The sequence below is a fragment of the Schistocerca piceifrons genome, chromosome 2, assembly GCF_021461385.2.
Source record: "Schistocerca piceifrons isolate TAMUIC-IGC-003096 chromosome 2, iqSchPice1.1, whole genome shotgun sequence".
Classification (NCBI taxonomy): Eukaryota; Metazoa; Arthropoda; class Insecta; order Orthoptera; family Acrididae; genus Schistocerca; species Schistocerca piceifrons.
This window is the reverse complement of record NC_060139.1, coordinates 832,672,322-832,697,035: the sequence shown is the minus strand read 5'-3', so window position 1 is coordinate 832,697,035 and position 24,714 is coordinate 832,672,322. Positions and strand designations below refer to the sequence as shown.

The following is a 24,714-nucleotide window of genomic DNA, read 5'->3' as shown; positions in this document are numbered from 1 at the left end:
TACTCTGAGCCAGAGTTAATCCAATAATTTTTTGGATTAGTGCCTCTATTCACATAATCTGAAATAAATGAACAGTATATTGGAAAAAAACTTCTATAAATGTTTCTGACTGCTTCTACCCTATTATAAATTGTAATCAGATGTAAATAATTGATAACACAACAAGACACATGTACTTGCTTGACTACATTGTTCCAGCTGGTTACATCCTCTGAGGTCCCATAGCCTGAATGGCTCAGAATAAAATATGAATTTTTTTCTATAATTCATTCAATATGTTAAACTTGTACTTGTTTCACCCGAAAGTCTTAGCTCCATAGGTCCAAATTACCAAAACTCTGCCTGTGAAACAAGCCAGTCCTATTCAGTGCAGCGAAAATATACTATGTTAAGCAATTAATATAACATCAAATTTGTTTGTAATTTTATTTGTTCATTCATACACTGGCTTGTATAAAGTTTGAATATCGATTTTAAGTCCAATAATGTGTTGACAGAAATAGTATCCAAAGATACACGAAGCTGTCATTTGACTTCAGGTGTACTTTCCAGAGCGAAATGTGCATAATTAAGCCAAATGGTAAATGTGAGCAATGCAACAGTAAACATGCTCATTTCATTTCATATCACTCTGCAATGTTACACCCAGCTATTTAAAAAATGTGACCATGTCAAGTAGTACACAACTAATAATATTACGAAAAGGAAAGTTGCTACTCACCAAATAGCAGAGATGCTGAGTCGCAGAAAGGCACAACAAAAAGACAACTCACACATACATCTTGGGCAACTGAAACCACACCTAATGCTGTATCAAACATTTCAGGTTTGTTTTTCCTATTCATTGGCATTCCCCTCATTTAGAGCTAGCTACAATTTGTCACACCAACTAGAAATTTCGCTTAAGTCATTTTTGTATATTCCTACAGTCACTCAATTTTGATTCCTTACCGTAAACCACAGCATCACCACCATACAACCGCAGATTGCTGTTCACCCTGTCTACCAAATCATTTACGTATATACAGGGTGTTACAAAAAGGTACGGCCAAACTTTCAGGAAACATTCCTCACACACAAATAAAGAAAAGATGTTATGAGGACATGTGTCCAGAAATGCTTAATTTCCATGTTAGAGCTTATTTTAGTTTGGTCCACCTACGCTCAATGGAGCTCGTTATCATGATTTCATACGAGATCCTCTACCTGTGCTGCTAGAACATGTGCCTTTACAAGTACGACACAACATGTGGTTCATGCACGATGGAGCTCCTGCACATTTCAGTCGAAGTGTTCGTACGCTTCTCAACAACAGATTCGGTGACCGATGGATTGGTAGAGGCGGACCAATTCCATGGCCTCCATGCTCTCCTGGCCTCAACCCTCTTGACTTTCATTTATGGGGCATCTGAAAGCTCTTGTCTACACAACCCCGGTACCAAATGTAGAGACTCTTCGTGCTCGTATTGCGGTTGGCTGTGATACAATACGCCATTCTCCAGGGCTGCATCAGCGCATCAGAGATTCCACGCGACGGAGGGTGGATGCATGTATCCTCGCTAACGGAGGATATTTTGAACATTTCCTGTAACAAAGTGTTTGAAGTCACGCTGGTACATTCTGTTGCTGTGCGTTTCCATTCCATGATTAATGTGATTTGAAGAGAAATAATAAAAGCAGCTCTAACATGGAAAGTAAGCGTTTCCGGACACATGTCCACATAACATATTTTCTTTCTTTGTGTGTGAAGAATGTTTCCTGAAAGTTTGGCCTTACCTTTTTGTAACACCCTGTACAGAACAACAGCGGTCCTATCAAACTTCCCTGGGGCACTCCTGATGACACCCTTCATGTGTATCCATGGCCCATTTAATACATGTCCGGTTCATCTCCCTCTCCAGCATCTCTTTATGTTCTCCCCATCTCTCTGCGTCCATCTCCATTCTCTCGGACCATCTCCCCCTTCCCCTCACTGCATCAATCTCTCCCTCCCCCTTCCCCTCACTGCATAAATCTCCACCACCCCCTTCTCTCTGTACGTCTCCAACTGCCCCCCTCACTCTCCAACTCCTCCTTCACCCCCACCCTATCTGTCCCATCCTACCCTCCCCTGTCCATCTCCTAATCCCCCCTCTATCTGTCAACTTCCTCCTCCTCAGTCCCCCCTCCCTCTCTACTCAGCCTATCCTATGGAAGCCAGAAGGTTCTAAGCTCCACAGTGCCTATTCCCAGAGTAGTATGTGTACCAAATTTGCTTGAAATTGATCCATTGTCTTAGGAGAAGATGCTGGACATACATGCACAAAAAATGCATACATACTCATATTTTCTGTTTTCTGTCATTTCTTAGTTGCTTCTAAATTTACGAAGGTATGTTATATCTACCCAACTAAATGAAAGACAGTTTGTTTCTTGCCATAAGTGTTTCGATTCTTTTATTTATGAAACAGCTTCAGTGCCCTGTAATACAGATTTCTTTTTGTACATACAATAAATGGACTATTTTGTACTTACAATCTGTTACCATGTTACATTATTTTCTTTTGTTTTCCAGATTAGAAACAACATTTCTGGCACAAATTTTGTGAGGTTAAATTACTGTTTGGTGTTACTTACGATTTCCAGTATGGCTAGTCCATACATGTGCTCCTGGAGTCATATTCATTCGGTCCCCTTGCTCCAGCTGGCTGATTTATGGCATTTTTTCAGCCACATTTATTACAACACATCACCTGCATATTTAATTTTGCGATCGACATGTGTATCTTTACAGTATGTAGTACTGCCAATTGTCGCTGTGTGTCCATCTCCTGTTTCTTGTTCATGTTGTGTGTGGTTTGATATTTTTCATTTGGTGTGTGTGTGTGTGTGTGTGTGTGTGTGTGTGTGTGTGTGTGTGTGTGTATACGCACACAAGTGTATTTTGTTATGTGTGAACATGTTGTGTTCCTTGTTAAGTCTTGTTTTTTAGGGTCTCTCTCTCTCTCTCTCTCTCTCTCTCTCTCTCTGTGTGTGTGTGTGTGTGTGTGTGTGTGTGTGTGTGTGTGTGAGAGAGAGAGAGAGAGAGAGAGGAGGGGGAGGGGAAGGGTGATTCATTAATCACTTCTCTGTTTGTGTTTCAGATTTCTGTTTGTTATTGTTTTAGGGGCTAACATGATCAGTGAGTTATTGTTTCATTGATTTGGTCATTGATTGCTTTCTTTTTCACTGCAAAGGCACTTTGTATGTGAAAGTTTTCTTCTAATGTCTGGAGTTTTTGTTGTGCTTGTTCACATCTTTTTCCAATGTTGGATGGTTCATGTTCATGTTTTTATCAGGCGTTCAGCAAAGGGAAAACTGCCGTTTTCATCCTTCCAGCCTCTTATATGTTCTTTATCCCTAGTTTTGAAATTCCTGCTTGTCATCCCCAGATATACTGATTCTCACATTCTTGGCATTCTAACTGGTATACCTGCTCCTTGGTATTTATCTGCTTTGTCTTTTGTTGTTTGTAAATGTGACTGGACCGTGTTTCTTGTTCTGTAGGCAAAGTGTAATCCCTGTTTCTTTAATATTTTTGCTTTCCAGTGTGTTGATTTGTTTTTGTCTGTTAAAGCGTAGTCATGTCATGAGTGTTACCACTTTGTGTTTCTGTGCATGCTGTAATGTCTGTGGGGATTTTTGCTGTTTGTGTTCTCTACTTGCTTTACTTTTGTTTGGTTGTGTTTTGATTTTTTGGTTGAGTCTTTGTACAATATGGGTGTTGAAACCATTATTTGTGGTTATGAGTTGTACTGTTTGTAGTTCTTTTGTATAGTTTTCTTTGCTGAGTGAGATATTATTTGGTCTTCATAAGCTGTTCGTTTACTGAAGACGTTAAATGCGTGTTTATTGCTGTCCCTATTGTTGTATCCAAGAAATGTATTTGCTTTTGTGTTACTTTTTCCAGGGCAAACTGAACATTTTTATGTATATTACTTATGTCTGTGTGAAGCTTATCTATTTTCTCTGTTGGTTTATCTACCATACAAATTATGTCATCAACATATCTGTACCAATAAACAATTTTTTATTCCAATTCTATAACTGTATATTTTCTTTGTGATGACTGAATTGAACACTGTGTTCTCAATGTGGTTGATGAATATGTTTGCCAATGTTCCTGATATTGGAGGTTCCACTGGAAGCCCATATTTTTGTAAGTAATGTTCCTTTTCAACCTTAAAGTAATTTTGGTGTACGATTGCTTTGAGGGTTTTGGTTATTTTATTAATATTGCCCGCAGGTAGTTTGTTGTATGCCACCGAGTTTTCTTTCAATTAGTTTTACTGTGTCTCCAAGGGGTATCAAGGTGTACATGTTCTCTATGTCAAAAGAAATGAGTGAGGCCTGAACCACCCCAACATGAAACAAGACGTGAACAAGCACAACAAAAAACTCCTGACATTAGAAGAAAATTTTCACATACAAAGAGCCCTTGCAATGAAAAAGAAGGCAATTAATGACTGAATCAATATAAGCAATAACTCACTGATAACCTGCAAATAGCATTTCTCTCTTGGTCCCCGCTCTATGATTTTTACCGCCCACATTTCCCTCCAGTACCAAATTTGTGTTTCCTTGATGTCTTATAATGTGTGCTATTAACTGATCCCTCCTCCTAGTCAGGTTATGCCACGAATTTCTTTTCTCCACATTTCTGTTTACCTCCTCATTAGTTATGTGATCTACCCACCTAATCTTCAGCATTCTTCTTTCACACTACATTTCAAATGCTTGTAATCTCTTTTTGTCTAAACTGTTTATCGTCATGTTTCACTTCCGTACACGGCTACACTCAGATAAATACTTCAGAAAAGACTTCCTAAGACTTAAATCTATGTTTGATGTTAACAAACTTCTCTTCTTAAGAAATGCTTTTCTTGTCATTGTCAATCTACAATTTATATCCTCTCTAATGCTGCCATTATCAGTCATTCTGCTGCCCAAATAGCAAAACTCATCTACCACTTCAAGTGTCTCCTTTCCAAATCTAATTCCCTCAGCATCACCTGACTTAATTCAACAACATTCCATTATCCTTGTTTTGCTTTTGTTATGTTTATCTTACATCCTCCTTTCATGACACTGTCCATTCTGTTCAACTGCTCTTCTAAATCCTTGGCAGTCTCTGGCACAATTACAATGTCATCGGCAAATCTCAAAGTTTTTATTTCTTCTCCCTGATGTTCAATTCCTACTCCAAATTTTTCTTTGCTTTCCTTTACTGCTAGCTCAATGTACAGGTTGAATAACACTGGGGAGAGGCTACACACCTGTCTCATTCCCTTCTCAACCACTGCTTTCCTTTCATGCCCCTCAACTCTTATAACGTCCCTCTGGTTTCTGTACAAGTGGTAAATAGCCTTTTACTCCCTTATTTCATTCCTGCTAGTTCCAGAATTTCAAAAAGAGTATTCCATTCAACATTGGCAAAAGCATTCTCTAAGTCTACAAGTTCTATAAACTTAGGTTTGCCTTTCCTTACCCTATCTTCCAAAATAAGTCATAGGGTCAGTACTGCCTTGCGAGTTGCTACATTTCTCCAGAATCCAAACTGATCTTCCCCGAGGTTGCCTTCTACTAGTCTTTCCATTCTTCTGTAAAGAGTTCTTATAAGTAATTTGCAACCATGACCTATTAAACTGATACTTCAGTAATTTTCACAGCTGTCAGCAGCTGCTTTCTTTACAACTGGAATTATTACATTCTTTTTGAAGTTTGAGGGTTATCTTGTAGCATTTTGATACCATGGTTTTAAATATTTTATTGTACAGTAGAGAAGAGATTTTAGAAGACTGCATATGACACTACCATAAAACTCTTATAGTGATTGAAGTCCTCTGATTTTAATTCATTCAGTAGTGTTTTTTGATAAATATGTACATCTCTCCAGAATGAGATTTTCACTGTGCAGCGGAGTGTGCACTGATATGAAACTTCTTGACAGATTAAAACTGTGTGCTGGACCGAGACTCCAACTCAGGACCTTTGCCTTTCGCGGGCAAGTGTTCTACCAACTGAGCTACCCAAGCACGACTCATGACCCATCCTCACAGCTTTAATTCTGCCATTCTGCCACTAGCTCGTGTCCTAACTTCCAAACCTCACAGAAGCTCTCCTGCGAACTTGCAGAACCAGCACTTCTGGAAGAAAGGATATTGCGGAGACATGGCTTTGTCACAGGCGGGGGATGTTTCCAGAATGAGATTTTCACTCTGCAGTGGAGTGTATGCTGATATGAAACTTCCTGGAAAATTAAAACTGTCTGCCGGACTGAGACTTGAACTCACTTGGTAGAGCACTTGCCCGCGAAAGGCAAAGAACCCAAGTCAGAGTCTCAGTCCAGCACACAGTTTTAATCTGCCAGGAAGTTTCATTTCAGCGTACACTCCCCTGCAGAGTGAAAATTTCATTCTGGAAACATCCCCCTAGCTGTGGCAAAGCCATGTCTACGCAATATCCTTTCTTCCAGGAGTGCTGGTTCTGCAAGTTCTCAGGAGAGCTTCTGGGAAGTTTGGAAGGTAGGAGACGAGGTACTGGTGGAAGTAAAGCTGTGAGGACGAGTTGTGAGTTATGCTTGGGTAGCTCGGTTGGTAGAGCACTTACCTGAGAAAGGAAAAGGTCCCGAGTTCGAGTCTTGGTCCAGCACACAGTTTTAATCTGCCAAGAAGTTTCATGTACATCTCTGTATCCATTTCTTCATCCAAACATTCAGGTTTCTTAACTTTTAGATTTTTGTCACTATTTTTCTTCAATAATAATAATGCAACAATGAAGGTGGGCTGCTTGGGCTTTTAGCATGACACTGTAAACATGCACTTGCCAATCTCACAATGCATCTCAAGTGGAAACACTTCTGCAACTATTTACAGGAAGTTGCTGAAATTAACTTGCACAAGAGACTTAGAGAAGCAAACTTGTGCAAGTTTTTGTTAAATGTCCCTGATAGACTTGTTACTCAGGTGACATCCAACGACTAGTCCACGATCAGAGTCACTGAGCTCTCCTGAGCAACCCATCCTGTGTCACTGTTTCTCCACTGGCAACACAATAAGTAAGACCCTTGCTTATCTGTACTAGGTAGACCGTTCATATACTGGAGTTGTGTAAGTTTCTTTTGTTTCAGACTTGTGAAGCATATGAGAGCAGCATAACTGTGTAAACATTTCACTAACAACAGTTTGATTGGACTTGTTTGAGGCTGATGTTCTACGTAAACCATTAGTTTTTCCAGCTGTGCCATTGCCTCTACATGAGGCATTATTTTTTCTCCCGAGACACCACTTTCATTGTCCACTTTGCCATAATTGTCATTCTCTGTATTAAAACTGGTGGCAATGCAAATTTTGTCATCTCTCATCAAGCCATAGCCAGCATCACTGCCATTCTGCAACCAAACACCTATGTCAGTATCATCTGCATCGGAACAATCAGGAATGTTTGTCAGGAATTCAGAGGTGCTGACAACTTCACAAACTTCAGTAGTGGAATCATAAATAGCAGGCCATAATGTTTTTCCTGATTTCAGAATTGACAGTTCAGTAATTTGATCCGAAAAAGATGCAACCATACATATCACATCTTTAACATTTACTGATTTCAATTCAGAAAGCACACCAGCTTCTACCTCTTCTAGAATTAATTGACCCAGTAGCTGTCTTTTATATACCAATTTCATATTCTCCAGTGTACTTGATCTATTGGTTGTAGAAGAGGGAAGAACTTCATTCTGATGTCACCACTGACAAGCTGCTCTGCTCCCAGAAGTAACAGTGCATTGTCAACAAAAAATGTGGCCTTTGGTGTAAAGTAAAATAAAAAAAATATTATTATTTATTTAAAATTTTACTATCATCTTCATTAGAGTTTATTTAGAGCTCACTTTATTATTTAAATCTCTCTTCATCATTTAGCTAAAGTACAGGGTATACATAAAGTCCGGGAACACTTTCAATTATTTATTGCACAAGAACCAAACATTGTACAGATTCATACATATGTCATTTTGAAGAGAAACCCTGAAAGTTTTTTTCATGTATACCATCCAGCGTAGTTTGGTAATTTGCTGAAAGTCAGTGCTAGTCACAAACATGGCAAGTTCAGAGGCACGATTGCACTTTTCACACTAATGGGAAACTGAAAAGGCATAATTGTTGAATCAGGGGTACAAAGCATCCATAAAAATGCATTGAATTTGAGCGTGATTCCCCAAAGGTGAATGTTTTTTGTGCCTTGTCACGTCGAAAACTGTACTGACCATTCTTCTTCGCTGAGAGCACTATCACTGGATATTCCTACTTGGACATGTTGCAGCAATGGCTGATGCCTCAAATGCAATCGGACTCTCCATTCATCTTTCAGCAGGATGAGGCTCCACCCAATCTTCATCATAAAGTTTGTGGGTACCTGAACACGGAGCTGCCGCATCGATGGATCGGCCATGCTACACAAGGGAACAGCTGTTTCTCGAACTGGCCTCCCCGATCATCATATCACACTCCATGTGACTTTTTTCTGTGGGGACACATTAAAGATCTAGTTTATGTACTGCCTTTACCACATGATGTAGCAGAGCTCCGGGAGAAAATATGGGAAGCGACTGCCACAGTCAACAATGCCATGATATATCAACGGTTGCTTCATCAGGAAAGAGGGAAGGAGAGGGAAAGACGAAAGGGTGTGGGTTTTAAAGGAGAGTGTAAGGAGTCATTCCATTCCCGGGAGTGGAAAGACTTACCTTAGGGGGAAAAAAGGACAGGTATACACTCACACACACACCCATATCCACCCGTCCTTTTTTCCCCCTAGGGTAAGTCTTTCCGCTCCCGGGATTGGAATGACTCTTCCTCTCCCTTAAAACCCACACCCTTTCGTCTTTCCCTCTCCTTCCCTCTTTCCTGATGAAGCAACCGTTGGTTGTGAAAGCTTTTATATTGTGTGTATGTTTGTATGTCTATCGACCTGCCAGCGCTTTCGTTTGGTAAGTCACATCATCTTTGTTTTTAGATATATTTTTCCCACGTGGAATGTTTCGTTTAGTTCTTGTGCAATAAATAATTGAAAGTGTTCCTAGACTTTACGTACACCCTGTATATTGATATCATAAATGATGAATTGCTTTTGTTGATGCTATCAGATATCAAAAACTTGCTAGAAATCATCGTGCTGGGTTCCGAGTACCTAGCAATTCAGCAGTAACTCTGCTAAAATTTTATTGGTCACCAATAATCTAGAAATATGATTTATTGTCCATATAGAATCCACAGAGTCTGTAGAGGAATAATTACAGTTGTACAATGAGATTTGGATACATGGCAGCATAGGATTTCATAAATTATAAAACGGGACAATAGTATGTCCCAAAGAACAAATGATCATGCATGCATAGTTGGCCAATGAAATATCCAGCGAACATCGTTCTGAAAATTCTACTGGTCTAGTCCCAATAGTAAATGAGTCACTGGGTCTGACTCCAGCTGCTAGAGACTGTGTGTGTGCGAGTTATTTGCATGTGTGTGTGTGTGTGTGTGTGTGTGTGTGTGTTTTGTCTAATTTTGAGAAAGGCCTTGTTGGCTGAAAGCTAATTGTGTGACAGGCTTTGTTGTGCCTTTCTGCGATTCAGAATCTCTGCTATAGGGTAAGTAGCAACTATCCTTTTCATTATATTGTTACATTCCATCCTGGATTTTTCATTGTTTCATAGAAATGAATTGTTTTATACCATTTCACCAAGAAAGCATATTATTGAGTCCTTTACATTAGTTTGAAAACAAAATATTAACTGACACTATTTGTACTATTGAAACTAAATTAACTTCCTACAAACTTTAATGGCTGCTGGCAACAATATCCTAATTATACAAATTGAAAGAAAGCCATATAAGTGTACTCCCTCATCGAGTCTCAAGAAAAAAAGAGTGTCACTTCATCACGTTAACATGACAAGGAAATTTAATCTCTACAGGGTTCTGAGAGCGTTGACCTCTCTCGCAGGCAAGTTCTGTTTCTTGCACTACAGCTAGAAAAAACTGTTTGGCAATTTAAAAAAAAAGGTCACTTGCACTGCGTACATGCCACAGAAATCACAATTTACTTTTTCAAATAAACAAATGACATCGATACAATGGATGATGTACTATAGGTGGAAGGCCCTCTTCCTCTGAATATCGTCTAACACTTGACATAAAATCATGACAAAACCAGGTTTTAATAATCCAACCAACAATCCATCCATGAATTATTTTGTGATTCGTAGACTGATTAACATGTTTCAATGCATGTAGATGTTTCAGTTTTCTTGTTTAAAAGGAGAGCGAATTTGTGTCTTCCATATGCATTACTGGAACCCATAATTTTAACTTGACCTTTAAATTTCTTATAACTCCTTGCCAAGTCACTTAATTTGGAAGCCATTATGTTACTGGGTACCACCTGATTAAAAGGCCAGATTAAACTGCATTATAAATCTGACATGGGGCTAAATTTTTGGAGGAAATTATTTCTTCAAATTCTTTTTTTATGCATCCTGCATTCACTATACCCCTGAAAAACTTTCACCCATTACTGAAAGCTGGGATATGCCATAACAGGCTTTCCATCTTTCCAACGAATCTTGATGGGCTGTGAAGTTAGAATCGCCACCAGGTGCCCATTGTTTAAAGTTAGTGTCTTTCGCTGTAGGAATGATCAGATGTCGGAATACCACACTCTGTTCTCTCACTGAACAAAATGAATAATACTTCATCCAATGTTTCACTTCTTGCTTTCTTTATTGTACCGCAGTTCTGCAAACTGTCTTTAGCCATCATTATGAAGCAGAGATCTTCAATTTCTTTCCAATTCTTCTTCCTGTCCAACACAGTTGATGTCCCTGTGCCATATTCTGAAACTATGTTTTTTGGCAGTTCTTTGCCTATTCTGTTTAGTGTTTCTGACTTTTTTTGCAATAAAACAATTACTTTATTTTACTTCAAAGCCATTCCAGTCACACAAAACAAGTGAACAACTGATCAGATTCTGTGTAACAGTATACTGGCATATGTTAGAAACCTTAACATCATTAACCATAGATAGTTTGGTTTTCAAAAAGGGATTTCTACAAATCAAGAAATTTTCTCATACATCAATGATGTGTTACAATACCTAAATAGAAATAAGTTGCCAGTTAGTGTGTTGTGTGGTCTCGTCAAAGCTTTTGATTGTGTAGCCATGAGATATGTTTAGAGAAGGTATGTCATTATGAACTCACAGGGCCTATAAGCAACTGAATTTCATCATACCTTAAAGACGGAGGATAGTTACAGATGTCTCAAAAGGGAAATCGCAAGATGTGGTGGTCCCCTGAATGGGGCACAATAAAGCATGGAGTCCCCCAAGACCTGTTGCTTGTGTCCTTGCTGTTCCCAACATGTCTAACTGATCTGCCTCTATCCATTAACAAATATGGTTCAGAATAGTTGCAGATGCCCGAAGTATTGTGTGGATAGCATCTAAGAGGTTCAGTTTGAATCTGGTGTCAATGAAATCCTCAAGGAAGTTTTGGCTTGGTTCACATGCAACTACCCACCAATAAATTTAATGAAGGCTAATGTCATCCCTTCCACACTAACCACAAACAGCCAGAAGTAGTAGTTATTGCACATAACGATAATTCACCTCACTCCATAATATGTTATTGCACAATCTTTTGAAGCAAGAGCTAGTGTAAAAAATTCCTCACAGCACAAAAAAGAACACCTAGGGTCACATGTGAGATACAGCCTCCACCCACCAACCTCATGTTGTAATATCTTCAATCAACTTGGGACATTGATATCATCATTTCAGTACATATATTCTTCAATCTACTTTTTCAGCATTAATAACCCTGTTCGGTATGAAAATAATTGCTTACATCATGGCCATAACTCTAGAAGAAGAGATTATTTCCACCCTGAACTGAACCAGGTGGTACTTGTAAGAAAAGGGGTAAAGGAGGGTAGTACTAAAATCTTCAATGCACTCCCTAGTAATATTAAATGCTCAAGGGACAATGTGTTTTTGTGTAGAAGTAATTTAAAGAAGCACCTGCTTGACTACATTAGAATTCTTTTGCAGAAATAAATAAAAAATTTTCATTGAATTCCTCGTATGCTAATAGCAGTTAAGAGAAAAGTTTATTAAGTTAGTATTAACAAAAGTAAAAGGATGGATTGCTACTAACCACACAGGGGGCCCTTTGAGTTGTGGACAGGCACAATGAAAAGACTGGTACACATTTAGCTTTCAGCCACAGCCTTTTTCAGAAAAGAAACCACACACACATCCACACAAGCAAGCACACCTAACACACACATGACCACCGTCTCCGGACACTCTAGTCAGAATACAATGATACTCCATCAAATGCAAACAGCAATCCACAGTAGGGCGTGAAAGGGAGAGGGATAGCAGGGTACGGTTGGGGAGAGAGGAGTCAGCGTTGCCTGGTAGAGCATGCAGGGACTACTAAATGGTAGCTAGACAAGGCTTCCAGGTGCAGCATCAGGAGGCTGTGTGGGAGGGTGGGGCGGGGTGGAGGGGGGGGGGGGGGAACAGGGAGTGGAAAAGGAGGGGGCCAAAGAAGGGGAGAAACACCATTCCGTGCACTGGCAGAGTGCAGCACACTATGAGGGCGAGGGGATGTGGATTGGAGGGAGATGCAGGGCAGAGGGGGTGGAAACTGTTGGGTGGAGGGTATGGGAACAGTTAGTTGCCGTAGGTTGTGGCTGAGATTATTTTGGGAGTGGTGAATGTGTTGTAAAGATAACTCCCATCTATACAGTTCAAAAGAGCTGGTGGTGGAGAGGAGGATTCAGATGGTACAGGTTGTGAAACAGCTATCAAAATCAAGCATTTGTTCAGCTGCATGTTGTACCTCAGGGTGGCCCACTTTGCTATTGGGCACAGTTTGGCAGTGGCCATTCGTTGTGTTGGACAGCCGGTTGGTAGTCATACCAGTATCAAAAGCTGTGAAATGATTGCAGCAGAGCTTGTATATGACGTGGCTGCTTTCAAATGTAGTGTGACCTCTGAGCCTTAAGCCTGTGAAGGAACTGGGACAGGAAATGCTGAGTGAGTGGATTGGGTGGTTCTTGGACCTGTGTCTTCTTCAGCGATCCAGCTATCCCTCCCCCTTCCCTGCCTCACTGTGGAATGTTGCTTGCATTTGATGCAACAACACTGCATTCTGGCCAGAGCCATCAGAGATAGCAGTAATGTGTGCTTGAGGTGTGCTTACTTGTGTGAATCTGTGTGCTTCCTTTTCTGAAGAAAGCTCTGGCCGAAAGATAAATATGTAACAATCTTTTGCTGTGCCTGTCTGCAACTCAACGTGCAATCTTTATGGTGAGCAGCAATCTATCCTTTTTATATTGTTGTTATTTCTACTTGAACTTTCCATGGTTTTATTTTAACTTAATATCAAACTGCCCTCAGTTAAAACTTCACTTAATTATAGCTTTATATTATGCAAATGCTGAGCTAATACTGCATCATATATACTACTAACCTGCCTATATTTTAATACAAGAATGTGGAAAAATGATGATGAATATGACACTTTTTTAATGTTCTCTTTATTAATACTACGGCATTGTGGTATCATTACTATTTATACTCTGTATATGTATCTATTTTTTATGTATTATAGATTACTTATAGAGCTCTTTATTCTATGTAATGATATTATATTTTACATTTGGTACTGTTCTGGATCCAAATTATGAAAAGAAGGCTGGAAGGAAGCTTAGAATTTAACATCCTATGGACATCGCAGTCATTAGAGGTGGAGCACACAATTCAATTACGAGAGGATGGAGAAAGATCAGCCATGCCCTTTATATGTATAACACACACAGTTTCTGAATGTGAAGTTAAATAACAACTGTCCATTTATCACATCTGTGGTCATCACTAAGTTATCTATTATAGTACAACTAAAATTAACGCACCCAATCTGCCGCATATACAGGCAAAAGCTGTGAGGTGGGATTTTAGCGTGAGGGGGTGTCAAAAGTGAGCAAGTGGAGACAGAGTCTTTTATCCATAGTTGCGTTAAGAGAGTAAATGTACAGTGGAACTTCGATTTTACATTTTTCACAATTCTACGCCACAAATTCATAGCCCTTGCGAAAAACCCATAAGATCACTGCTGAAAGTTTCTCAATTTTACATTTCTTCCTAGTAAGGTTTACCTCGGTCTAAGTTCTTACTCGACATCTCCCTTGACTTCATCCCAGTTTCCCCCTATTGACATTTGATGTGACTGAATGAGTTATACGTGGTCCGATAGACAGATGGTTTTCTCCACGGGTGGTGGTGGAGTTGAGGGAATATTTTAGGTCACTGTGGAAAGGGGGGAGACATGAGAGAGGAAATGCTGATATAATCCATGATCAGTGTTGCCAACAGAACTTGCAATGTTTAGCTTCACCATACAAGCAGCAATGGAAAAACAAGACCGTTGATAAGAAGTGTTTCGGACCCAGTCAATATGGATGAAGCATACCAGTTGCCACCTTTTCTTGTGCCACTTATAACTGAGACTCATCTTGTTGCATGTATTTCTGATGTACTAAATTCAGCAACAATATTGATTATCAACCTTTCAAATTCAAACTCCGAGCCTCGAAGAATATGCTCAGTCATAATCGAGGAAATGTCGGCCATTTCCGGCTAGTGAGCTTTTATTGGCTGGTGACTTGTCAAGTCACCCAACAGCCAGTGCAGCCACCACACCACACTAACACATGTAAAAAGAGCTCGCCTGCTGGATGTGTGGAGAGAGGGAGTGGCCCTGCAATGACGGGAGTGTATGTAAGGGTGAAAGCATTTTGTGAAGTGCAGAAAATATACTTTTCATACAGGTGATGTGCTCTGGCACAGATGTCACACAGAAATAGAACAAGGTGTGGTGTCACCGCCAGACACCACACTTGCTAGGTGGTAGCCTTTAAATCGGCCGCGGTCTGGTAGTATACGTCGGACCCGCGTGTCGCCACTGCCAGTGATTGCAGACCGAGCGCCACTACACGGCAGGTCTAGAGAGACTTCCTGGCACTCGCCCCAGTTGTACAGCAGACTTTGCTAGCGAAGCTACACTGACAAATACGCTCTCATTTGCCGAGACGATAGTTAGCATAGCCTTCAGCTACGTCCTTTGCTACAACCTAGCAAGGCGCCATTACCAGTGTATATTGAAATGGAAATTATGTACAGTCAAGAGAGATGTACACCGATTGTGGATTAAAGTTAAGTATTACAGCAACTGCGTCCGTATTTCTAAGTTCTCATTTCCTTGTAATGTTCCAGACCTCACGCCAATCAGCGTGAGCTTAAAAGCGTGCATTTCGGCCTCCTCTAGCAACACGGTGTTGGCTCTTCTGCCAACACTTCACAAGGGTGTTGCGATAGCACATTTTAAAGACTTTCATGTTCAAATCTGACACGATACAGTTGTAACAACACCGACTACTCACATATATACTTTGCACCACACACTGTAGATCATAAAGATTGGCAGCAGTGATAGAGGACATGAAGTGAAACTGTAGCATCCGAGTGTTCGTTCAAATTTACATTTTACAAAGTATACAGAAATACACTACACCGACTTTTAATAAGCTTGTAACATCAACTGGGGAGGTAAACTCATTTTTTCACATCTCTGTTTCTCTCATCGAGCCTAAAATAACACTTTGATAGTGGTGAGCATCTGAAGCGTGGCTCATAAGAAAAGCATTAAACAATAACAGCAATGGTAATCACCATATTCATCAATTTTTGCTTTCTTCTGGGTGAGCACACAGAAAATATTTCTCAAAAACTTGTGTTTAGACTTATAATTTGTGGTCGTAGCATGTTGGGAAATACTTCAATTACCTTGTACCCAGATATCAGTTTCAATTCTGCACATGAATGAACTTAAATACACAAAATAATACAAAAACAAACACATGTTAACACAGTGAATCTTGAAAGCAGTCTTTGAAGTCAAATGAATCTCTTCTTTTAATTATCATAGATCTTAAAGATGCACATCTATTTCATGCTAGTCAACAACTACACATAATTTTCATAGAACAATGGGTATAAATGAATAGCAAATACACTACAGCAGGCAAATCACACAAATTCTATTTTTTTTCATAGTAACCATCTTTTTATTTGAAACATGAAACCCAATAGCTGCAAATGGAAGTAGATTGCAGTGTACAAAAATAAAATAATCACACATCATGTAGTGTTAGGCTGCATACATTTTATAGTTTGTATTTAAAGTATAGAAGGGGCCTAGGCTGAGACCCCCTATTGTTGTCAGGATGACGAAGCACGGAGTGCAGTGGAGCAGGCTGGTCAGTATGTTGGACACTAATGAAACAGCATTAGTGGAACAAAAATTTATTTATTAAAGTTTATAATTGTATACTCTTCTGTGGCAGCATCCAGGCCAGCAGCAGTGTAGTGCATGGCGTCAGAACATTCTGAAACTGTCTCAGGAGTCTCAGTGGATGTCGCCCCAGTGGTGTCCACATAAATATGGTGCTGGGTGGGTGGCAGGTCACGGTAGCATTCACTGTAGCCTGTACAGCAGGTGTTTTTGCCTGGGACAGCAGCTACATACTACCAGAGCACTCATGTGGACATTGAAGGGCTGTGTTTTAATCTCTTGACAGCTCTGCGCAGTGTGGGGTTGGACAATAACATACTCCTCAGACCAAGAAAGGCCGGGGTTGTCGACAACTGCTTGTAGGTACTAGATGTGAAGAGTAGCTGTTAGTGCGCAGCCTGAACACTGTAATAGGTGGGCAGTGCATCAGACATCATCATTTTGGCCCAGCAAGTCGGAGGTAGAAGACTCCAACTGTTCCCATCTGTGGCTGCGAGGTTGACAGCTCACAGTAAATGACTGCAGTAGACCAGACAGGTAACAGTTTTGAAGGCGGAAGTCATCTTGGCAAATGGTAGCAGCACATCACAGTTTGGCATCATAGCTGATGTTCCACCCAATCCAACATAGGTTATGAGAATGCTATTGTTGTCATACCCGTGATAGTAGCTGGAAGACGAAATTTTGCTCCTGCCATATCACCAGTTGTATCATTTATTAATATACCACTGTTTTGTAGTTCTATTTTGGTCATGTCCATGGGTTTCCATTTTGGTAACAGTTTATGACGACAGCTTCTGGTAAGGAAACTGAAAACAATCAATGTGCTCCCACTCTTTGAGAAAGTGATTGTGGGGTAGCACTTCCCTCTGACACTTTGATACTTCCGTTTTTCCTTGTAACAACTATACTTCACATGCCTGAACATTATATGAAGATGGCATCTGTTCTTTGGGACATGTCCAAAAGAACAGATCCCATCTTCATATAGATAAGACGTACCGGCCAATGATCTTCTTCAGTGCGGATGCACTCATATTGCCTGAACTCTTACGGGAATTGGTAGATTGACTGCCGTGAGTAAAGAGTATAGTGTGCAGGGGCACTACAAATGTAGTGTGTGGACAGTAAGTTGGGAATGTGGGTCTCATGGGGAGCATGCGAGAGATAAGTCCTCCTGCAATGACACTATTCTCTGTGTCCTCGGTGGCTCCGACGGATAGAGCGTCTGCCATGCAAGCAGGATATCTCAGGTTCGAGTCCCGATTGGGGCACACATTTACAACTGTCCCTGTTGATATTTATCAATGCCTGTAAGCAGCTAAAGGTCTGGATTTCATTGTAATTTCATGCCTGAACATTAGTCTGAAGCTCTAACTAGGCAAACTGTGATTTTTTTTTATTATAAATTCTTATAACTCCTCTAATGAAATGAGGATGTAAGCTTCTCTTTCTTCTGAGATTTATAATGCTTCTTGTGCTTGTATTTGGATCCACCTGTTTACCATTACCCATTTTATCAGACAAGGGTGAATTGTAAAACACTAGAACTGTGCATTCATGCCCTCTATCCAAAACTGAATGGAGATACATGCAGTTTTGCTCTATCAGAACTAACTTCAAGGGTTGCTGTATGGTAGACAAAGGTACTCCTTCCATGACAAAGCGAAGTGTTATCAGGACTACAATAACTTCTGGTACATCCATAGTGATAAGCCAGCTAAGAGAAAGGAATGTTTCATCAATTCTTACCCTATTTCGAAAATGTGCATACATGTAAAGAAAAAGAAAATAAACTCTCCTCTACTCAATACAAATTTCTGAACCCTATCATACATGATATTTCAACATATACACAACTACACTTAAGGATGACAAATTTACAGCAAACTCTAAAACAGTATAATACAGTTTCATCATAACTTCTTAATAGCAATCTTAGTGTGTAAGGCATATTGAATATCTCTTGATCATCATTATACACCTGTTTCCTAACATTTTTGGGCACCTTTTTACAGATATTGTGGTAAAGCACCAACAGTTCCTTTGAATGGTTTAAACCTGCTTATGTAAACAACAAATGTTTTCGCTGGCAATTGCAACTCATATTTACCAGTGATGTCATCGATCTCATCGAATTAGGGTAGGATGGGGAAGGAAGTCGGCCGAGCCCTTTCAAAGGAACCATCCCGGCATTTGCTTGGAGCGATTTAGGGAAATCACGGAAAGCCTAAATCAGGATGGTTGGATGCGGGTATGAACCATTATCCTCCGGAATGTGAGTCCAGTGTGCTAACCACTGTGCCACCTCGCTTGGTGTTCCTGATGTTCTAATGCCTTTGTATTGGCTCATTTTACTTTTTGCCAAACCTCACGTACACATTTTGCGAATTCTTTTACTGTCTCGCTGTCAGCTCCAAGCTTGGATTTTTATCATGGCATTTTTCTATGTATACCACCCTCATATGGTGAACTAGAGTGAACTTAAGAATTGTGTGCTGAAATTATCAATGCTTGGTATGTGTCCCATTTATTGCGTTGGCTGTTACTGTGAACCTTATCTGTTTGTCCATTTGCTTGTGACTGGAAGGAACTTGTTCTTAAGTTGCAAATGTGAAGCAAATCACACAACTGCTTCATTAGACCTGATACCAAATTTATACCTTGGTCTGTTACTAGGTATCTGGTATTCTGAACTTGAAGATCCAATTATTTAGCCAACTATGGCTTGTGCTACTGTGTTAGCTAGAGGGTCTGGGACTGCTTCCATTTTAATGTATTGGGAAAAGTTTTCTCTTTAGTTTGTTTGTTTCTGGAAATCTCTGCAATGGAACTTTTCAGTGGCTAAGATCAGCCTTCTGTGCACAAGGTATACAACTGTTATGAGGGTTGGACCTTAAATAGTGGCATGTTTGCACCTGTTACTGTCCTTCAAAGTAGTCACCAGCGTTGTGTAGAGCCCATTGCCAGCAATGTGAAAAGCGTAGTATACCATTAGCAGAGCCTGTTCTGTTGATGGTGTGCCATTTTTAGCCAAAAATTGACTAACCGAGATGGCTGTGTGTGAAGATGTGTTGTTGTGGTGGAAGAAACAGTCTCCTGTCTGCCCCACTTTTTTTTTTCACGAACACTGTTGCGCAATCTTCTTACAACATCTGTGGATGATCTGTGAGCACCAGCTCTCAAATTTTTTCAATATTTTCTTCAATTCCGGCAGGTGATGGATATCCAGAATGAAGTTTGTCGCCAATCAACATGTCGCCATTTTTAAATCAAGCAAACCACTTACACACTTGAGTTTTTCGCATAGCTTTATCTCAGTAAGCTGTTTTCAACAATAAAACAGTTTCAGCAGCATTTTGCCAAGTAGGAAACAAAATTTTACAGCTGAACATTGTTCAGGTCGACAACAAAGGCGGCACTGAACTGGCAATGAGTTCCGCTGTACACTCCGAGCGGCAGAAAGGCATATTACAGAAGCTCCACCAACCGCAATGTTATTCTGGTTTTTTTGGTTACCCCCTCGCACCTTCGTTGCTCTGAATGATGCGTAACAAGCAGCATTCCACCTCAATACATGTGTGTGCAGTGTTCTGTTCTACTGGAAACACCTTCCAATGGGTGATACATTCTTCTTTTTTTAACAGAAACTTTCCTGATGTTTCCTTCATTCTTATTCCTGCACTCTGTACCTTATGACCAACTCGACTGCACTCATAATAATATGGTTGGGGACACTATTCTGCGGATGAAACTTATGACCACACCTGTAGCATTTTACTACAAAAGTGAAGACATGGTGTTCACCCTGTCCTAGCAATACCAATTTCTTCCAACTGGGTGATCCTTACAGCTTCAGCCAGGTCAGATATATTCTGTGTCCTGACTCAGCATGACATCCCGCCACACATAACCTGTAATAAAACACCAAGAGCCCTATTTTCAGCTTCACACAAGGTAACTGCTTCAGCTCCTGCCCTCTGTGTAGCTCTTATGTCTGTACATTAATCTACTGGATTCTATTGAAAAAAGATTCCACTGATCCATTAGACCTCTGCACATAATCTTCATCTTTGATGTTTTGCTTATGGCAGCACTAGAGCAAACCATCAGCCAGCTCCTGGAACATTCCTACCTTGCTATGTACCTCACAATACATTAAAAAATGTTGTAGCTTTGTCCATTAACCGTAAGTCAGCTATATGCAATCATGTTTGATTTGTCCAACAGCATAATTTGGTGGTAGCTAATAATCTCTTAATGAACACTGTGAGATCCTGTGTTTTTCTGGAAAAATTGATCATTAAATTTGCTGTTGATGGATTGAGAGGATAGCAGGGTGTATGTAACATGATCTTAGCTTCTCATGACCTTGATTGCATGTACTATACAGCAGCCTGTAAGGTTTCAACTTGCTTATATATGTCTTATATTTTCCTGCACATATGTTTTCAATTATTCTGTTAAAGTAGCAGCAACATGTTTCCACCATTCTGAGGATTCTACTACAGCTGTTACAAAATAAATATACGGGAAAACTACATGTATATTACACACAACAATAAAATAAATTAATTCATACCAGGTTATACCACAACGTAATTCTGAACAGCCCTGTGTCAAGTGCCCAAAACTTCTACAAATATCACTTGTAGCTATTATAGTCCTAGTACGGGGCAATTCATGGCCTTATAAATTACAAACTTTGCACCTCACTGGCATTAAGTACGTTTCTCTAGTACTTTCGCTGGAAAAAGACAAGTCTGCTGGTTCCCACAGTTTAACAAATGACACTCTGGGAGTGGAATTAATGTCCGTACAATTCAACGTGGCCACTAACAATAACACAATCAGAAAGGCCAACAGAAAACTGCTCATTCACTGCACAGCACAGTGTTAGCATGGAGGTCCAGAAGGTGGTGGTGATTATGTTGTAGATGTGGCTCTGCTACAGTGGTGGGTGCGAATGTAAACACTTCTGACATCAATTTTTAGAGGTCTGGATTGAGACTGCTACTGTTGTTGGGATGACAGAGAATGGAGTATAGTGGTGCGGGCTGATCAGCACGCAGTGGAGTAATGATACAAGAATAGCAAAACAGGAATTTATAACCTTAACAGAACGAAATTTTCACTCTGCAGTGGAGTGTGCTCTGATATGAAACTTCCTGGCAGATTAAAACTGTGTGCTGGACCGAGACTCGAACTCGGGAGCTTTGCCTTTCGCAGGCAAGTGCTCTACCATCTAAGCTACCCAAGCACAACTCATGACTCATCCTCACAGCTTTAATTCCACCAGTACCTTGTCTCCTACCTTCCAAACTTCACAGAAGCTCTCTCCTGCGAACCTTGCAGAACTAGCACTCCTGGAAGAAAGTATATTGTGGAGACATGGCTTTGCCACAGCCTGGGGGATGTTTCCATAATGAAATTTTCACTCTGTGCTAACCACTGTGCCACCTCGCTTGGTGTTCTTGATGTTCTAATGCCTTTGTATTGGCTCATTTTGCTTTTTGCCAAACCTCACGTACACATTTTGCGAATTCTTTTACTGTCTCGCTGTCAGCTCCAAGCTTGGATTTTTATCATGGCATTTTTCTATGTATACCACCCTCATATGGTGAACTAGAGTGAACTTAAGAATTGTGCGCTGAAATTATCAATGCTTGGTATGTGTCCCATTTATTGCGTTGGCTGTTACTGTGAACCTTATCTGTTTGTCCATTTGCTTGTGACTGGAAGGAACTTGTTCTTAAGTTGCAAATGTGAAGCAAATCACACAACTGCTTCATTAGACCTGATACCAAATTTACACCTTGGTCTGTTATTAGGTATCTGGTATTCTGAACTTGAAGATCCAATTATTTAGCCAACTATGGCTTGTGCTACTGTGTTAGCTAGAGGGTCTGGGACTGCTTCCATTTTAATGTATTGGGAAAAGTTTTCTCTTTAGTTTGTTTGTTTCTGGAAATCTCTGCAATGGAACTTTTCAGTGGCTAAGATCAGCCTTCCTGGCAGATTAAAACTGTGTGCCAAACCAAGACTCAAACTCAGGACCTTTGCCTTTGCCTTTCCCCAGTTCCAGTCTCAACATAATTCCAGTCACAGAATAATCAATGCAATATTCCTTATGGCACAGTGAGTACCAAATGGTAAGTGAAGGTTTTGGAAGATGATTTCATCCCGATTGTCCGTAGTGACCTGATTTTGACAAGATGTGGTTCACGAAAGCCAGAGTTCAACCCCATCGAAGCAGGCGAGTGTTTGATGCCCTGGAGGAGCACTCTAGGGACTGCTTGCCTTAGCTTGCTGCTGGGTAGAGAGCTTTGAGCAAATTTTACATTTGCCCACAACGTATTTCTGTTATGTAACAGTATTATATGAATCTTAAGCATGGCTGCAGCAGCAACTGTGCATATGTAATAAAAATAGCCACCAGTCGTGGAAGGTAGTAGTCAAAAACTCTGGACCTAGGTTTCAGCCCATATAAATGAACCTTCTTCTGACGTCTTATTATGTTTTACATGCTGACCAGGATGTACTGCCAAAAGGCTTAGTCATACTGATAGTTGCACGTTTATCCATTACTGGTCACACAAGCCACATCTAATATGTGTATTATTTTACGTATGACAGAGGGGTGTTCTTATGGCTGTAAATTTTAATTATGACTAAGCCTATTGGCAGCACATCATGGTCTGCATATAAAATGTAATAAGACTTCTGAAGAAGGTCCATTTATATGGGCTGAAACCTAGGTCAAGAACTTTTGACTAATACCTTCCACAACTTGTGGCTGTTTTTATTACATATAGTATTATATGAAGAAGCTAGCATACATCTTAAACTGATAGTTAAAAATGACTTGAGTCAAATTTGTGAGTTTACCTTCAGCTACATCAATGCTGAACTTCTTGCTAAATAGCTTACAGATCTCCTTTGTCATGCGTTTCACCAAATGCCTGGCTTCATCACGGACTCTTCCCACTCCATACAGCAAGACATGGCGCTGATTGCAATCATGCATACTAAATGGTTCATCCTGAAAATATATTCGTAATAAATACAGATCAAATGGCAAAGGAATTTTATAAATTACAAGGATATCAATTAATAAAAATAGATCCTGTCTGAGGTCATTTGACTGTCTGACATGAAAAAAAGTTCTCTTTGGATTTCTGCCACTTCAGGAACTTATTAATTACTCTCAACATTACCAGTTTTGAATGATAACACTGAGGTAGTGTACTACAGTCACGCTCATAGAGTCTTGAGGGTTATATAGGTTATTAACTCATTGGACACAATATCAGCCAACCTGCTTCAAAGAGTACACTGGGGGCTTTGCAATGCTGTAGAAAGTATGAAACTGCAGGCAGTTTTGTGATAATCCACTGCTACTGTAAGTCATGTAGTGAACTGCTATGCATGTGCCAGTTGTTTGTATGAAATCAGTGCAATAAGAGAAAAGGAAAAAGAAAGTTAATAAAACTACAAGAAAATCACTGATTTCTTGTAAAATAATACATATTGAAACCAAATGGGTGCAAACAGAGTTTTACCGAAAATAAATCTGTGACTACCCATTATTAAATAATTTGTACTTATCTGGGTCCACTGCTTTGTATGTGTCATCCAAGGATATTGTCACATTATGTTGGGGGACCAAAGGCGATGCTTCTTTGGTCTCACAACATAACAAATAATGTCATTATATGACATTGTTAAATAGTCACATTATTCATAACACTGAAGCGACAAAGAAACTGGTACAGGCATGCATATTCGATACGAAAACAGGCAGAATATGGCGCTGTGGTCTGCAACCTCTATATAAAACGAATGTCAGGTGCAGTTGTTAAGATTGGTTACTGTTGCTACAATGACAGGTTATCAACATTTAAGTGAGTTTGAACGTGGTGTTATAGTCGGCTTATGTGGATGGGATACAGCAACTCTGACGTAGTGATGAAGTAGGGATTTTTCCGTATGACTATTTCACAAGTGTACCGTGAATATCAGGAATCCGGTAAAACATCAAAATTCTGACATCGCTGTGGCTGGAAAAATATCCTGCAAGAACGGGACCAACGATGACTGAAGTGAATCATTCAACGTGACAGAAGTGCAATCCTTCTGCAAATTGCTGCAGATTTCAATGCTGGGCCAACAACAAGTGTCGGCATGTGAACCATTCAATGAAACATCACCAATATGGGCTTTCAGAGCCAAAGGCTCACTCGTATACCCTTCATGACTGCATGACACAAAGCTTTACGGCTCGC

The 24,714-nt window shown here is 40.0% G+C and overlaps 1 protein-coding gene across 1 annotated transcript in view; it reads right to left on the bottom strand.

Annotated features, from left to right (window-relative positions):
* The window catches only part of LOC124774951 (mediator of RNA polymerase II transcription subunit 12), a 365,571-nt gene that overhangs the window by 226,438 nt on the left and 114,419 nt on the right, over positions 1-24,714 (bottom strand). The window contains exon 16 of the mRNA XM_047249660.1: positions 23,318-23,471. Within this exon, the coding sequence (XP_047105616.1) occupies positions 23,318-23,471 (154 nt within the window). The remainder of the gene's footprint in view (positions 1-23,317; positions 23,472-24,714) is intronic.